We start from the raw sequence: 18,537 nt of genomic DNA, 5'->3' as shown, positions 1-18,537 counted from the left end.
GATATCTAGATATGCCACCCACCAGTTGAGTAACGTTGCAGAGCAAGAGTGATGCTGAGATAACAAAGGTGCGCACCCTATCAAGGAACCAGCCTACAGGAGGCCCTCTAGAAGCCCCCCGAACCACTAAGCATCATTATCCCTTTCTCATTGCATGTCCTATCACGAGACACACCTCCCAACTTACAGAAGACTGTGTGCTGTGTTTCACATCAGAGAAGAAGAAACCCCAGCGCTAAACTTGAGCTGCTAATGTGTCCGCGATGGAGACAAATCCCAAGTAGGACACTTACCTCACGAGGCTGCATGAGGAAAAAGCTTCTGCTGCACAAACTAATTATCTTCCTACCCCTTCCCAGTGCCCTCTAGCAAAATAAGCTAATGAAGGAAGAAGGTTGTTATCAAAATACATTTACCACACGCCTGCATCTTATGGTCCACAGTGCCTAGTGCTGTCCCCAAGTTGCCTCAGGCAGGCACGGCCACCAAGATACTCAACCTGTGAAGGGCACAGCTCTGCTCTGCACTGCTAGGTAGACTGAAGCAGCAAAAGTGCTCCCAAAAGGGCACAGGATGGCATCCAGGGAATGGAAGGACATCAGCGGTGCTGGATGCACAACATGCAGGTACAGTGATGGGTCAGTCTAGGGAATGTAAAGACACCAGTGGTGCTGGATGCACAACAGGCAGCTCTCCAGGATTCAGAGTGGTTTATTCAACACCATCACCCATCTGTAGTGAAATGGGATTCCCAGGAGCCTCTGTTTCACTCGGGGCTTTATCACCATCAATAGGCATGCTCCTCTTCCCAAGAACTTGCCTCTGCTCTCTGAACTAAGAGCCCTGATCTCATTTCAAAAGGCCATTGGGAGAGCTATCACATTTGGGGCTATTTCCTCCACTCCAAAGTGGAGGCAATGCCTGGGTGTGAAATGATGGGTACTTTAGCTATACATCAGCAGACAGGTTAAAGATTATCTGGGCTAAGTGCAGAATGCTTAATGGGTCAATGTCACTCTACGGAGCCCCCCTGCTGTGCACATCCCTCTGTGCGCAGGCTGAAACGCCGTCTCCAGTTTCAATAACTACCTGAGAAGAACTGGGAATCACTCTGTGCCAAAGCCAATTGTGGGAAGATGACTCCCCTTTTCTTGGTTATCAGATGGAAAAGGTTCCCAGGCCATGTGCAGGGCTGTGTGAGCACCATCTGGGACCAGGGAGGAGTCAGACCAAGGGTTGTTTGCAGACAAGACACCTTGACAACAGGTTTACTCCTACTTTTGCCACCACTGAAAGGCAGCACTAACCCTGCTAAGCAACTCATCAGAGGCCTTCAAACCAAATGAAAGATTTCCTGCAATTACTTTCCCTCTCAGCACTTATGTTTTCCTCCTCATGCTGTGGTTTAAGCCCAGGCACACAGTCTGTCTCACTCCTCTCCACTTCCTCCCGCCCCCCACCCTGGCTCCCGGAAGGATGGGGAGGAGAATTGAAAGAATGCAACTCCCACGGGTTGAGATAAGAACAGTCCAGTAACTAAGGTATAACACAAACCACTGCTGCTGCCACCAATGATAATAATGATAAGGGAAATAACATGGGAAGAGAATACAACTGCTCACCACGCGCCGACCGATACCCAGTCCGACTGACAAGTGATCTCACCCTTTCGGGTAACTGCCCCCAGTTCCACATCCTGGGCATGACGTGCTGTGGTATGGAATACCTCTTTGGCTAGTTTGGGTCAGGTGTCCTGTCTCTGCTTCCTCCCGGCTTCCCCTCCTCCCTGGCAGAGCATGAGACTCACAAAGTCCTTGGCCAGACTAAACATTTGAGCGGTAACTAAAACCATCGGTGTTATCAGTGCTGTTCCCAGGCTGAAAGTCAAAAACACAGCGGTGCACCAGCTACTAAGAAGGAGAAAAATGACTGCTACTGCTGAACCCAGGACACCTCATCATGTACCAATAGCCTGTATTTGGAAACCTTTTGCAATGAGAAATGCCCCCAGATAACTTGGATGTAAGGAAGAAGCTCTTCCCTGTGAGGGTGCTGAGGCGCTGGCACAGGGTGCCCAGAGAAGCTGTGGCTGCCCCATCCCTGGCAGTGTTCAAGGCCAGGTTGGACACAGGGGCTTGGAGCAAGCTGCTCTAGTGGAAGGTGTCCCTGCCTGTGGCAGGGGGTGGAGCTGGAGGAGCTTTAAGGTCCCTTCCAACACAAACGATTCTATGACTGTGATCTGAGCTGGAAGCTGTTTGTTCTTTGTGTGGACGATCCACTTTTAGGAAGATTAGGAAAACTGCCATGCATGTGTGACATGCAGATTGTCTGCCAGGAACCGAGAGCTGACCCAATGGCAAGACAATGCTAAGGCAGGAAAGGATACAGGAAGCTTTTCCTATTAAAAAGGTCCATGATTGTAAAGACTTATTCATCATGCCAGGCAAATGTACTTGGAAACTGCTGCCTTACTAAAGGGACTCGAGTTTGCACCTTGGGATATAACAGCATAGAGCTTACAAAGTAAGGGCAGCTGAGCCTCTAATTCCTTGTAGTGGAAGCTGAGGGTCTATAGGATCCCAAGCCCCTGTAAGAACCAGTAAATCAGTGTTACCTCACTACCTGTTAGAGCTCAAAGTGGCACAGAACTGGGTGTGATATTCCACCCCTCTGCCCTGCCGGCTCCCGGAAGCCGGATCCATACATCCCTTCCCATTGTCCCTTCCCCACACAGCACTTGAGGTATCCTCACTCCCCTGCACAAGTGGAGGAAAGGATTTGGAAGGAATATAGAGGAGGTGAAGGGGAAAAGAAAGTAAAAACCTCAGCCTGAAAGACAGTGGCAGCCTTTCCGACAACAGAAAGTCAAGCAAGAAAAAGCACCTTCAGAAAAGGTTTTACTGCAGCACGTGTAGGCAGCTTCGGTTACCCGAGACTCCAATGATTCAGAAGACTTTGACCAAGAAAGTTAAAGCCAGGGACGATCAATGAGCCTCTGCAGCCAGCATCGCATCGAGTTACCTGCTGAGAGGCGACAGCGCCACTGCACTCTGGGACTTACTCTTTACATTCGCGGTCTGGCAATGAGTCTGAGCATGGATAAGAAACCTTCCCCCCCCAAATCCTTCATTAAACACCCCTTTAAGCGACCACTCACCCTGCTCCGCTCACCTAACCAGCGCACGGCTCCCAAGCACGGCGCACAGGGGCCGCGCGGGCCAGGCCAGGCTCGGGTCCCCGAGTGCGCAGGCGCAGAGCCTGAAGCCCGCCGCTGCCATGGAGACGACGGAGGGTCCCGGCCATCGCGGCGCTCCTGAGGGCCCGGCAGGGGATGGAGGGGCCGAGCAAAGGCCGCGGGCTATGGCTCAGCTCCAGCAGGAAGGTGGGAGGCTCTGGGACCTGCCTCTGGCTGCCAGTCAGGAGGAGGGAGAGGGGACAGGAGTACACAGGCGTCTGGGTACACAAGTACCCTGTAGCTGCAAGGCAGAGGGGAAGGGCTGGAGAGCAGGAGGATGTGGAGGGGCACTTCCAGATGCATCTGATGCCAGAGAACAGGATAAACCCCTTCAAATAGGGCTTTGCTCTTATATGGCTTGTGAAGTGTCTCATAACCACCATCTCTGCTGCTGCTGCGGTTCATCTATGGTCAGCTCAGCCTGCGTAATTGTGTGTACCGGATTTTGGTCATCCCTTGACTAACACAGAGCCAGATGGATACAGGAAGGTGACTGGTATGGCCTATATCTAAGAGTCTGTCACTGCTTCATTCATAGCATGAGGATGCTTATGGGAGGCCACTGCATCCTGTTCCCATGGTTCAAGATTAGGGTGGCCTCTCCTAGATGTGTTCTGCAGCTGGGGTGCAAAGCCAGCAGAGCCAGCTCAGGTCCCTAGGTGCGGTTCTTGGGTGCCAGAAAGACACACAAAGGGCATGAGCAGCTCCTCACGGAGGAGCAAAGGAGCCTGGAGAGCAGAACCAACTGCTGTCCCTGCTCCCTCCGCAATAGGACAGGCTGGTGATACTTGGGCAAACCCTCTTCCCTCCGCAGCAAATGTCAGCTCCTCCAAACCAAGTGTTTGTTGGTGGCCTACTTTGCTCAGTCTCCAGAGCTGGTAAAGACTTTTGGGGGAGAAAGAAATCACAGATGCCCAAATGTTTCATTTTAATGAAGGAAGAAAGAGAGAAAAAAAGTAATGCCTCACTTCAGAGTGACTTTTTATATTGCATTTTTTAGCAATTTACTAAAAAGTGAAATAAAATCCCAAAATAAGAACTTCCGAAGTCCACATGAATCATTCTCTAATTACTAAATGGAATCGGTCCCTTCTAAAATGGCTTTTGAGAACATTTCTTATTTAAATAAAAAATAATTGGCCACTAAAATCTGGTAAAAAAAGTTTTGAAATATCACAAATCCTCCCAGAAAATGGGACTCTTCCTTTCTGATTGCAACTAATGACCTGCCAGCCATGGGAGTCCCAATAATAGCAAGGGCAGATTCCAGAGCAGAAGGAGGCTGGTGCCTAGGGGGGTACATCCTTCCTTAAGGACAGCTTGTGCATGTTAGAATATTCATTTCAGAATGAGACAGAAGCTACATGAGGATGAAGTTCCTCAAGCTGCACCAGGGCAGGTTTAGATGGAGCTGAGGAACAATTCCTTCCCCAGAGGGTGCTCAGGCATTGGAACAGGCTGCCCAGGGCAGGGTTGCAGTCACCGTCCCTGCAAGTGTTCACACAGCGTGGAGACGAGGCCTCAGTGCCATGGGTTAGTGGTGGCCTTGGCAGGGCTGGGGAGCAGTTGGACTGGATGATCCTAAAGGTGTTTTCCACCCTGGTTGATTCTATGATTCTATGAAATGAGACAGCACAGCCAAGATCTAGGAGTGGCAGAGCTTGGGCCAGGTCCTTCTGCACTCAGCAAGGTCAGCATCCGTCCCCTTCATAACATATTGCATCTCCCTACAGGGATGCTGCTGCTCTTCTGTCCCAAATATCCATCCTCCTGGCAGCTGGAGTGTTAAGCATAAGCCAGAGACATTGTGCAGGGGTGAAAACCTGTATGGTTACCACATGCACATGGATCAGCACTTGTATATGTCTGGAGCTGGTGCTGTGGCAGGCAGGGAGGGCAAGGGCTCAATCAGCTGCAGAAGGATTTATTCCTTCTCTGGGGCAAAGACCTGCAGGTATCTCTGCCCCTCTGTATGTGAGGGGGAAAAGAGGTAGAAGATGGTAACGGTCTGGATAAGAATGGAGACAGAAGAAACTTGAAGGGGGGGTTTAGAGAGGTGGTCAGATACTGGATGGCATCTTTGAGCATTGCTGTATCTGACATGGGGGAAGCAATGATTCATTTCAGGCTTGGAGAAAACTTTGCTCTGATCTCATCCCTCTCTGCAGCCCCCCGTTCAGGCTGGTGACATTGCTGCGACCTTGCAGCCAGGCACCGAGTGCCTCTGTGCCAGAGATTAGCTTTTCAGGCTGGTTCCTCCCCTCCCTGCTCCCACCCCAGCCCTTCACCCTCCCCAGGAGACCCATGCAGCAAGCGAGCGCCACGATTTCAATTTACACCAACTAAATGATTCATCGCTGCCTAAAGAGGCCTGAACAGAGCCCAGGAGGGGAGCAGAGCTCTAGCAGGGAAAGGAGGGGGGGACACAAGATCGGGGCTAAAGATACAGAGATGAAAAGCTCCGGTGACCTGCTCTGTATTGGCTCTCGTAGGGGCAGAAGCCAATCAATCCTTCCCCCCCTCTCCTTTCTCCCGCAGCCGTCTGTGGGTCTGTCTGTCTCTTTGTCTCTCAGCAGACTCGAGTTTCTCAGTGTAAGGTTAGGACAGCAAGAGCTGTGGAAATCAATTCCTGAGCCTTGGCACGCCGCCCTTGGTGCAGACAGACCAGCTCTGCTGTAAGGCGATGGATGGATGGATGGATGGATGGATGGATGGATGGATGGATGGATGGATGGGTGGGTGGAGAGCTGGCCCCAAACGTACCCAGACCTCTCATGTGCAGGAGATAAGGGTATATTGGAAATGAGGGTTTGGAGAAAAGGGTCTGAGAGACAGAAAGACAGATGCTGTACCCCATCTGGCACTTTTCACCTGTCTCCCAATCTACCACTGTTCCTTTTGATGGAGGAGAAATATGAGTAAAAGGCATGCCTTTGCCCACAGGCAGTCTGGTTTCCAGTACCTCTCTACTCCAGGTCTTGCACAGCACAATTGATTTCTCCATCCCTTCCACAAAACAGCTCCTGCATCAGCAGGAATCCCCTTGGATTCCTGACTGGAAGGAAAAGGGAATGGAAGTGTTAGCTCTCACGAGTGAAATGCTTATGGCACATTGCACCTGGACCATCCTTGTGCAGGACAATTATTGACAATGCATTTCAGTTGAGGTCTGTTAATGTATCTTAAGGGGTTCTGCTGTTCAAAAAGTTCTAATAAGAGACTTAATATAATAAGACTTAAATAAGAGACCTAAGAAGGTATTCACTCTTACCCTGAATATCCCACACAGCCAAACTTTGTTGAATGGGATGCAATTGATTCCTCTGCTCTCAGGGCTATCTAACAGTGAGGAAACTGAGACACAGAGTGGAAAACCTGAGGCTGCACTGAAAACTCCTTCCAAACTAGGACTGGAAATCAAGTTTCTTGACTGCCGTGGAAACTAAGGGAAGGGATAGACTGGAGTGGGATTTGATAACATTTCCCTTCAAACTGTTTCCAAAGAATCCACAGGGAATTAATGTCAGTGACCCTGCTGCAAGGTACGTGATTCTACATAAATAAAAGGTGCCTCTCCTTTTGAGATAAGGAAACAGAGGTTAAGTGGCCAGAGGGAGGAGGACATGGGGATCCCTCATCAGTCAGTCAGGTCCAGACTTGTAAGGCCAAATGTCTCCTTGAAGGACCAAATCTTTATGGGGGGTTTCCCGTTCTGAATCAGTGCTGCCACCCTCATTTGTCACCAACCATCACATTGCTGACACTCCTTCACAATGAGAATCCGCAGTTGTTTCTGCTCCTTTTCTCTCTTTTTGGGGATTTATTGCTGGATGTATTGTTTGCTTGTTGCCACTGACCCTGGACAGCAGGAGATGAACTGTCTAGCACTGGTGTGGTACAATCAACAGCCAGATTCATGCTTCTCTATGCTGTTCGCACATAGTCTGTGCTGTCCCTCCATTGACAGCAAAACACACTGTGCTCTGTAGGATAGATGCAGGATAAGATGAGATGGAAACATATTATAGAGCTGTATATCAATTAGAAATATCCTCAGGCCAGGAGGGTGAAGGTTTCATGGGCTCATGCCCACCAGACCACAACTCAGGGAATGGATTGCCAAGGATCCCTTGTACAATTCCAGAGCCTGAGTCAAGGTTTTGGACAAGTTTTGGGATGGATCACCTAGTCCTGATCTGAAGTTAAGCAGTGTCATGGCTTTGGATGAGGGTCACACAAGTTAGAATGTCCGCAGAAGGTTGGATTATGGTACAGGTTTGCTCCCTTCTGTCCCAGAAAGGAGAGGTAGCAAAGAGGATCACTTCAACTGGATCACTGTGGGCACCAGGGGAGCTTGAAGATGAACTCAATGGTACAAGACAGACATGCTGCAATAGCAAGGTCCATCAGAAAAAGCCTCCATTTCTGCCAAGGACATTGTGAGACTTGGAGTGACAGCACCCTGCAGAGCCCCGCTCAGCTGGAAGCGGTTGGTTAGGCAGTTTTAATTCACTTTCCAGCCATTGTCTCTGCTGAGAAGTTCCTGGCAAATAAGACCACCCTGCCACTCATAGCCAGGAGCTCCGTCAACACGACACCTTCCTCTCCATAGCTTTAAGAGAGGGCTCTCTGCAGGAGAACATCACTGATAGTAAAGGCTGCAGAGAGGAAATGTCCGAGATTGAGAGCATCATTTAAAAGCCTACAGAAAACAAAGCCTAGGAACTAACCTCCTAGTTCTGAGGACACCTGGATTTAGTGCTCCTTGTGAGGCACTGGACAAGCCAGTACTGTAGAATAATGCAGTGGTGAAACCGGGTCCCTTTTTGGCCTATTATTCAGAAGCCCGAGAATGCAGATAGAGAGAAACTTGCCCAGCATCCTGGCCAGAGAAGCCAAATAACCAGTTTGGCTCATTAGTACCCACCTTCAGTGTCAACATTTTCCCATAGTGAGCATAAAAACCATAAGGTCCCATTGAAATCTTACTTGGAATAGACCCCATGGTGCTTACAGGGATTCCTCTCTAAGGGCAATGGAGATAAGGACAAGTCTGAAAGACAAGAGGTATGAGTCAGCAGTGGAAGTGGAAGCTGGAGGTGGGAGTGGAAGCGGAAGTTGGAGGTGCCAAGACAAGTGTCTAGGCTAAGCTGTTATCAAAACCAATCTGCTTTAAGCAATGGAAACAAGAAGGTAATTGTCATACAGGGAAGACCTCATGGATGGTTTGATTCAAAGTGCATCAGGGTGGACAGGCACTTTGCAGGTGGATCACATGGTTGAGATCTGACTGGTCTCTACCACCCTTCCCTTGCCTTCCAGGAAATGCTTCTTAGTTAAGCAGTCTCCTCCAATAAGTCCCAGTGACCTTCCTGGAGGTATGTGTGTGACTCAGTGGCTCACTCAGAGACTGAGACAGTATTTTGCATCTCTGCCATGTGCTATTACAGCTGTTAAGGGAAGATGGTTGGAGCAAAAGCAGGCCTGAGATGATGGCAAACATCAGAAGGTACTTACGTGTTGTGAAGAACACACCATCCACAGTGAGGGTCGCCTGAGCCCAAGCACTCGCTGCAGGTCTCGTGCTGGCTACATGACTCCACAGGCACCCGGGTGAGCTGCAGGAGGAAAGGGGACAACCTGTCAGGCTCTGCAATGCCCATAATGACTTGACAGAGGTGCCACCCTCCCTGTCCTCTTCCCCTGGTTCACAGAAGGACATCCATGCAGAGCTCAGCAAGTTTGGAACAGAGGAATGTGGGTGCAGAGTGCTCCAGAATACAGCTTGGTGCAAACCCTGTTGAGATCAACACAACCCCTGTGGTCTTCCCCTCTTCCTCATGGCCTTCCACGCTTCATTGCCAGGTCATCTCACTCGCACAGTTCATAGGGTATCAGCAAATCACTCAGACTGTGAGCAGTCTGTGGTGACATGGTACCTTGAGATAGTTAAACTGGGAGTGATCTTCTGTATCAGGTTAAACTCAATGGATCTCAGTACTCTGCTACACTTTGGTTGTGGTCTCATGATGTCTTTGTTTGCCTCCCATGACACCCTGCACACAGCCACTGGTCCCAGGAGAGCATCAGCTCCACTCCCCATTGCCCGTGCATCTTTCCAACCATCAGTTGTCCCATCCCTGAAGAGGTTGTTTCCAGCAGGAAACAGACAAAAACCTGGCTGTTGATGAGCTTGCTGTCATCTTAACTTTGCAGCTCTGAAGGCATGAGAGGAGGATTCCCACCTACTGCCAAAATACTGCATTATATTATCTTTTCTTTTCCTTTCTTTTTAATTAAAGTATTTCAGTCAGGGAATTCAAAGAAAAAAAGGAACTGCCTAGCCTGACCTTCTGCCTAATGGACCAGAGCCTTTTGATTCCTATTAAGTGTTGTAAGCCCCTTACTTCTTCTTTTGAAGCCAAACATACAATTTGGGCCCAACAACCTGATAGTCTTTTTTTTTCCATTGAGTAAGCTTCAGAGAGCCTCTATAATACACAGTCAATTGCCAGAACCTTCACCCCAGCTCATGTCAGCAGGGACAGTTTATTCCTTCGGATGATATAGGGTGGTATTATCCTGATGAAACACCACTGAGAACTGCCAACTGTAAACTGCAGAACAGCTCCTTGTGACAAATGACAAGGAAATACACCTGGATCCTAGTGGCAATTTCTTACTTGGTTCCATGTTCAAGAGAGTTTGAGCTGTGAAGTGACAGATTAAGAGTCATTCTGATTGCGTCTGTAAATGAACCAAGAACTGCATTTATATATCAATATATAACAGGCAAAGTTCCAGCTATTTATGGAGACCTTTTCTGTTTGTGTCAGAAATTGTCTCTTAACCCCTATCCAGAGGAAAAGCTAAACCCCTCTATTTTTACCTTTGGAAGTTGGCAATAGCTTTAGAAAACTTCAGATAGAAATATGGTGGGGTTTATTTACCCTTGCACTGCTGCCTGTGTCAAATGAACATGAGAAAACGAACATGAGCTGGCTTCAGTGTGAGCTTGTAGCCCAGAAAGCCAACCCTATCCTGGGATGCATCCAAAGGAGCGTGACCAGCAGGTCGAAGGAGGCGATCCTGCCCCTTTACTCTGCTCTTGTGAGAACTCACTTGGAGTATTGTGTGCAGTTCTGGTGTCCTCAACATAAAAAGGACATGGAACTGTTGGAACACGTCCAGAGGAGGCCACGAGGATGATCAGGGGCTGGAGCACCTCCTGTATGAAGACAGGCTGAGAAAGTTGGGGCTGTTCAGCCTGGAGAAGAGAAGGCTGCGTGGAGACCTCAGAGCAGCTTCCAGTATCTGAAGGGGGCCTATAGGGATGCTGGGGAGGGACTCTTCATTAGGGACTGTAGTGACAGGACAAGGGGTAACGGGTTCAAACTGAAACAGGGGAAGTTTAGATTGGATCTAAGGAGGAAATTCTTGCCTGTGAGGGTGGTGAGGCACTGGAATGGGTTGCCCAGGGAAGTTGTGAATGCTCCATCCCTGTTGGTGTTCAAGGCCAGGTTGGACGAAGCCTTGGGTGACATGGTTTAGTATGAGGTGTCCCTGCCCATGGCAGGGATGTTGGAACTGAATGATCTTAAGGTCCTTTCCAACCCTAACGATTCTATGATTCTGTGATTCTAAATCACCCAAGGAAACCAACTACAGCTGCTGAAAGCTTTTAATAAAAAAAAGGAAAGTGTGGAAAAAAACACCCCAAAACAAACCACAAAAACACCTTTCTCAATTTGAATCTATTGCCATGAGCATAAGTACATCAGAAAATCAAAACGGAGCCAGTCATTCAAACCTCTGGAAGTATCAAGAAGTTTCAAAAGTAGAATGGTTTGGTCGTGAATGTAGTTCTCCAGACTGAACAGCCCCAATGTTCCCAGCCTGTCTCCATACAGGAGGTGCTCCAGCCCCTGATCATCGTCGTGGCCTCCTCTGGACTTGTTCCAACATCTCCATGTCCTTCTTGTGTTTAGGACACCAGAACTGCACACAGTGCTGCACATGGGGTCTCTTGAGAGCAGAGTAGAGGGGCAGGATCACCTCTTTTAATCCCCACCTATTAGACCATGTCTGTGCTGTGAACTTGCAGAAGAGGCAGATAATTCAGTTCTGAAAGACTAAATCTGCCATCCCTCAATCCAGATGCAATCGATGGTGTAATCTCCGCCTTGTAATTAGAAATTTGGGAACACAGTTGGGATTGGCTATGCAGTTCCTACCCAAAATACCCTCAGTTTAACATATGGTGCTGCTCGATTTATCCTCATTAACTGTAAATAGTTTTTCTGCATCTCAGTTCCTGAGCTAGTTTACATCTGCCTTATAGAAGTGAGCCTTGGTTAAGAAGTTTAGAGCAGAACATGCCCTTTTCCAACATCTAGTAGTGCTGGGTTTGAATGTTCTGAGTCAAAATCCACTTGTGACTATGACCTAGGTATAAAAAAGAAGCCCTAGAAGATTCGAATTTGCTATTTCTTTGCCCATGGCAAGGGGTTGGAACTAGATGATCTTGAAATTCTTTCCAACCCTAACTGTTCTATGATTCTATGATTCTAAATTGTGGCAAAAAGAGTATATAAAAAGCAGTCTCTGTAATAATAATAATAATAATATCATCATCATCATTTAATTAGCCATCAAAGGATACCCAAGCTCCTTTCAGAGGCAGGAGGAACCTACTGGGGATCCAGATCTTTATCTTTGCAGAAATGCTTCTTTTTCAGTCTATTCAGGGTACTTGGTCTCTGTAGGATGTAGCTTGTTGTGTAGGAGCACACCTTGCTCATAGAATCATAGAATAGATAGGGTTGGAAAGGACCTGAAGATCATGTCTCCATCCCAAAGAGCACAGCTATAGAGTATATAGCTTGCACCACGCTACATCCCACACCCTGTCAAGCACACCAGAGTAGTAGGTGTCGTGGTGTCACCGTTCCTGCTATATGAGACCTTTTATGAGTTCACCTCAACTAGCTTTATTGTGAGATTAATTAAAACTGTACCTTGCTGACAAATGTCTTGGGCTGCAAGTGTCAGACCTTCTAATTAATAAAGAAAGCAACCACAAAAAACAAAGGAGCTGCGACTGAAAGGAAAAGCCACCTACGGGTCTGCAGTGGAGGAGAAGAAAGAGCATCAAGCAAATAAGGCACATCAGAGGTCTTATAACCCTTTGCAACATCAACTGTAATTAATTCAGCTCAGCTTTCCAAGTTGAATGTTTGGAGGACTGACTGTGCCTCCTGGGAGCCATCAGCTCTTTATGCTGCCCCTCAAATAGCTGGAAAAGAGCAGTCCATGCACCCTCCCAATTACAGAGAGAAGAGAAGCTGCGTGGAGACCTCAGTGCAGCTTCCAGTATCTGAAGGGGCCTACAAGGATGCTGGAGAGGGACTGTACATCAGGGACTGTAGTGATAGGACAAAGGGTGAGGGGTTTAAACTTAAACAATATTCACTGCCATGAGGGGACTAGAAAGCACTGAAGGCTGAAATCTGCATTGTAAACCAGGCTGTGATTACTCCTTCCACCCCTTCTCCATCATTGGAAAGTCTAACCAACTTTTCAAGGTCATTTCTGAACCTCAGTGAAGTTCCCTATGGATGCTCTTTCATCAGGGTGGAACTTGGAGTCAGCGTTTGCAGCAAATACAAGCAGGGTTTCAGCAGACAGAGGATTAATGAAAGCAAAGTGTCCTTCATTTGGGGGCACTATGAGACAGGTTAGAAGTCATTTGTATTCCTTCGGTGGTTAAAGTGATACAGGAATTTAAGAAGAGATTGCTGTTGTTTTAAGGGCTTACATCTTACATGTAATGAAGCACTTATCCCCATTTCATCAATGAAAGCACATATCCCTATTTTACCAACAAGAGCAGAAGCTGAAAGTGAGTCTCATGAAGATGAAGTAGGTGCTACCTAATTGTCTTTGAAGATGTGGGCTTAAGGCATCTAAGGAAGTTCATGTAAGAATTCCAGGAATGACCTGATTCTAGAACACTAGGTTATTAACATATTTAGACTTGGGGTTCATTGAAATATAGAAGAAATCATGGAATCATAGAATGGTTTGAGTTGGAAGGGATCTTCAAGCTCATCCACTTCCAACCCCCTGCCACAGGCAGGGACACCTTCCACTAGAGCAGCTTGCTCCAAGCCCCTGTGTCCAACCTGGCCTTGAACACTGCCAGGTATAATATATATTCCCGTCCACAAGCTTGATGGACATCTAGGAGCTGCTGTGCTTCCAAGGCTCTGTCCATAGCAGACCAGAGAAGATCTCTGATCCCCTCCGAGGTAGGCAGCATTCCCAGAGCAGTTATTCCACCACAGGATTTCCAAGATCACTGCTGTGCAGTGGAGGATGTGCAAGACTTAGGAACACCACAAGTATCTTGCTTGAAGAGGGGAGACCAAAGGGTCAGGACCTGTATCCCTTAGACATCTTCACCATCTAGCCTGTCCCCTACTCACAGCTATCAAGAGTGAAAGGCAACCCCAGAGCTGGGGTCAGACAAGCAGTTAAGTGAATCTGATGTCCTTCTCAAGGGCAGCAAGAAAATGATGAGCAGGTCCAGCTGCTGCAGCAAGATTTGAAAGGCTATTTTACTTCATCAACACATTCATTCACCACTCCCTAAAGAAATCATTCAGGAGTTTGTGGCTCACAAGGACATCTTGAAGAATAGGACAAGATCTGCAAAGTGCTGTATGGTTCAGAGCTCGCCTGATATATCCAACTCCTGAGCTTTTCACACGACATCTCACATCTGATCCAGCCTAAACTACAGCTTCTCCAGCTCCCAGCCTCACTTCCATTCTGGTATGAATGAGTTAGAGCAAGTCATTTAAAACAAAATGATTGAGGGGTTGGATCTGATAGACAGTAACAGCTAATCCTGTTAGAAATTTGGCTCCTGCTTCTGCCATTATATATTCACAGCTCCTGCTATGTGCTCAGTCATAATTTTCTGGCTCCCGTTTTTGACTTTTTTATTTCAATATACATTACATATCTTTCTTTTTTTTTTTCCTTTTCCTCCTTAAACTGCCAACATTCTGGTCAAAACGTGAATCACTGCTCAATCTTTGCCGTTATAATTGGATGTTAATGCAGCGGTGGGATTTATTCAGGCTGATGGACTAAGTCAATTTAAATGTACAAAACCGCATCTTAAGTAGCCAATTTCCTTCCCCAACAGTCAAAAGATACATTTCCAAAACACTGATCAGTGACTTTGTCAAGCCATGTTGCTTCTGTGAATGCCCCTATCTTTCAAGACTCAGCCAGCCCCGAGAAACTGCAGAAAGATTAAGAGAGGAGCTTATTTGATTTCCAAGCCTTGAATAGAGTGTTCATGATAACACAGTTTATTAAATAGAGCAAGGCAGAAAAAACACCTAAGAGACCAGAGTCTGCTCTCTTAACAGAGTCACCGAGGATGTTCGGTCACCTGCATGGCATCCCAGGGTGCCAATTTGAATCTGGCCTGAGTTGTGGACAAAGGGACCTTGAATTCCTTGTGCATCATCCACTTGACCTACAAAAAGCAGGGACACAGAAAAGCAAAGCCAGGGAGCTGAAGGATGTCTTATTTATACTGGTAAATGACAGGACTCACACACATGTGGATGGCTGTAAAACTGGTGGGAGAAGGGGTGCTCCTGGAGGGATAGAGATGAGAATCTGGTATGATTCCAGCCTGCCACTCCAGTGTGATAAGTAAATAACTTGCCAGCCCCACTGGGACAGGGCATGTCATTTCTCATCAGACACCCCAACGCTCTTCCTCTTCATTGTAGCACTCTTCCCAGTAAATCCATGCTTAACTACTTGGAAAACTGGAGGCTTTAATTAAGGGGAGTTAATTGGAAGCAGTAGTAGCTGTCAAGGACAAATGACACAATAATTAAACTGGGGGTCAATGTCCAGCTGCATGACAGGATAAATTACCTGTCCAAATAGACTTGCTCACAGAGGGCTTCCTACCTACAGTTGCGTGTGTGCTAGTTCTCCTCCCCTCTTTGCTGCCCTGAGCTGTCCTGCACGTCTTTGGTGAGAGATGTCTTTACTGTGACATTGCCAGAGCAAAATCCAAGCCACAGTTACACACCATTCCCATGAATAGGAGTACAGCAAGATGAGGTGTAGAAAGATTTGGTGCCAACCCACTGTCTCTTTGGCAATAACCTCAGAAACCCTTGGGGTAAGGCTGAGAGGTGTCAGTTCCCATCTGATGCTTTCACAATGACATTTCTATTGCAACAGCTTAATTTTCTTTGCATCCCTTGCAGTGCAGTTCTCTTCTTCATGCTCCCCTTGGCAGGACCCTGCTTTAAACTGGCTCAGAAAAGCCAGGTTAGGTGTCTTCTACATAAAGCGTGCTAGGCTTCATTTCTGATTCATCAAGACTCTGTTCTGGGATGCATGCAAAGCACGGGTTATGTGCTCTCACCAAAGTCTGTCTGTAACATCACTGTCCAAGTCTAAGCTAGAAACCCATGCTCTGCTGAATGAGAGACCTTTTGCAGGGTAGGATCTGCCTGCTCTGTTTTAGATGTCTACCAGGGATAAGATAAATCACACCTTGGATGTGCCTGTGTCTATCCACTGAACATAAAGAAGTCTAGACAGCCAGGTCAGATGGAGACATTTACAATGCACATGATGAACACTGGGTGAGGTGAATCCCACATCAATGCTGTACTTGATTTTCTGCTATTCCTCTAATCTTGCCACTGCAAACAATCCCTAAACACGTTTAAAGTCTCCCCTCTTCCTAACTGTAGCACCAGAATAACCAGTCACAACAGAGAATGTGAGACTGGTAGAAGAAATCCACAGTGTTACATAGCTAGAAAGCTGTTCCTGGAACTCCAAAGACCTCGTGTGAAGACACAGACTGTGTTTGAACAAGTGCCTTTCACCATCTGCTCTGTACATACAGCCCTTGTGCTTCACTGCACCCAAGCTCATTCCTGCTCTCTGATCTGGCTTTACTTACAAAGGAACAGAAACACAGAGAACAAAGATTATCTCAGACCTTCTTTTGAAGGCTTGGCTGCTTCCCAGGTTCCCCTTTCACAGCTTCTCAACCTACACCCTGTGCTGTCCCTTCTTCCAAGTCTCCAGTGCCACAATGACTCTTCTCTCAAAAGCATCAATACTCAAGGAGAAGCCAGGGACACACCGTGTTGCTCTGAGTATGGCTGGCAACCTGGAGATTGAAGAGTGTGTTTGGAGGTTTCAGTGTTGAATCATATTTAGCATTCCTTCAAATTCCCTTTTGGTTTTTTCCTTATCATAGAATCATAGAATGGTTTGGGTTGGAAAGGACCTTCAGATCATCCAGTTCCAACCCCCCTGCCATGGGCAGGGACACCTCACACTAGACCATCTCACCCAAGTCTCCTTCCAACCTGGCCTTGAACGTTGCCAGGGATGGGGCATTTATCACTTCATCTGGGACAGCAACAATGCATCCCATCATCACACTGATCTGCTCTCTGCACTAGGCAGGAAATGCGTTAGGAATCCTTGTCCATTGCAAAAACCACAGTTCACCAGCTCAGAGGTGTGGAGAGAGTGTCAAGTGATTTTACCCAAGCCTGAAGAAAACAACCACCTTCCTGCCTACCCCAAAAACCATCAGCTCTGGCCAACTTTCTCTGCCTGTAGTATTCTGTGTTTTCCCTCCTGGGTCCAGGTACCTTGTTTACCACTAAATCTTTAATCCATGCTCAAGTGTCTCAGTCTCCAAACTGTAAAACAAATGGGGTTTGACTAAATGGGACTGTGGGAGGTGTCCCTGCCCACAGGAACTAAATGATCTCTTAGGTCCCTTCCAGCCCAAACCATTCCATGATTCTATGTTCGTGTTCAAATGCCTTCAAAATAGAGAGCCTCATGTCACAATTAATGGAGGGCCAGCCCAGGCTTAATGAGAGCTGGTGCTTGTGTGGCTACTGAAGCATGCCTGCTGAGCAAGGGCTACATCGTTACCCAGGCTCTATAAAGACTATATATAGATTTAATTGGGACACGTAATGGAATTCATGTCACTGCAGTGGGCTCTCTCAAAGTCCAGCATCACTTGAAGACTCCTGGTTGAGCCCTGAACAGTTAACACACACACACACACACAAAGGGAGAAGTTAATAGTTGTTTCTACTGGTGATGGCTATGGTCATATTGTTCCACCATCCACATCCAGATGTCCCCCTCCTTACCCTCAGTTATCAAGGAGCATCTTCTTGCAGATTCTTTCTCCTGAGCAGGTATCCTCTCAGGTATCCTATGGGTCTCCTTGTTCACTTCCATCAGTGTAATCTTATCACCACTCCAAAACTCATCTTTACACCCTTATCATCTCCCTGGGCTAAGAACTGTCCATCCCATTGCCTGGAGAATCTTTGCCTCATCTCTCTCCCCAGCCACCCTCACTCTGTCCTGGGTTTCTAGATCCACTATAAGGATGCTGGGAAGGGACACTTCATTAGGGACTGTAGCGATAGGATAAGGGGTAACGGCTTAAAACTTAAACAGGGGAAGTTTAGATGGGATATAAGGAAGAAGTTCTTTACTGTGAGGGTGGTGAGGCACTGGAATGGGTTGCCCAGGGAAGTTGTGAAGGCTCCATCCCTGGCGGTGTTCAAGGCCAGGTTGGACAGAGCCGTGGGTGACATGGTTTAGTGTGAGGTGTCCCTGCCCATGGCAGGGGGGTTGGAACTGGACGACCTTAAGATCCTTTCCAACCCTAACTGTTCTATGATTCTATGATTCAGTTCATGAAGGATTGATCGTACTGATCTAATTCCTTTGTGCAGGACAGGACACCTACAAGCACTATCGATCTACAGGAATTTTGGGAGACAGTTTGAAAATGCCCTTTCCTCCAATGAGATCACACTTAAAATTCCCCATTATTTCACCCAAAACCAGCTGTACTGGATGGAATCAACAGGCCACATATCCCAGTTCATCAGCTTAGGTCTTATGGCACCAAACAAAGCCTAAGAACAGGCCATCCTATATGATATGTCCCCAGAAGCTGCCCAGCCTTTGGCTATTTTCATTCTGAGTCTTACGTGTCTCTGTGCTGTAACCTGAACAGATCTTTCTTTAATTTTCCAGTTTATCCTTGAGTTTTTGCATCCACAGCATGTTCTGGCAGGGAGTCTCACAGGTCCGGAGCCCGCTGCTTGAAGGAATCACCTCCTTTCATTTGTTCAGGGCTTGATTTTCAACAGTTTAATTTCATGCCCTGTAATTCTTGTATTTGCAGAGGT

General features: G+C 47.3%; 1 protein-coding gene across 3 annotated transcripts in view; it reads right to left on the bottom strand.

Annotated features, from left to right (window-relative positions):
• Positions 1-18,537, bottom strand: part of PLXNA4 (plexin A4) — a 469,295-nt gene that overhangs the window by 153,339 nt on the left and 297,419 nt on the right. For all 3 annotated transcript variants that reach the window (XM_061467955.1, XM_061467957.1, XM_061467956.1), the window contains exon 5: positions 8,753-8,853. In XM_061467955.1, coding sequence (XP_061323939.1) covers positions 8,753-8,853 — 101 coding nt within the window. The remainder of the gene's footprint in view (positions 1-8,752; positions 8,854-18,537) is intronic.

Source organism: Pezoporus flaviventris, unplaced genomic scaffold, assembly GCF_033815535.1.
Source record: "Pezoporus flaviventris isolate CSIRO_AGI_PZ_B2104156 unplaced genomic scaffold, CSIRO_AGI_Pfla_v1 ptg000046l, whole genome shotgun sequence".
NCBI classification, from domain to species: Eukaryota; Metazoa; Chordata; class Aves; order Psittaciformes; family Psittacidae; genus Pezoporus; species Pezoporus flaviventris.
The sequence above is the reverse complement of the archived record's forward strand: the minus strand, read 5'-3'. Positions and strand labels throughout refer to the sequence as shown.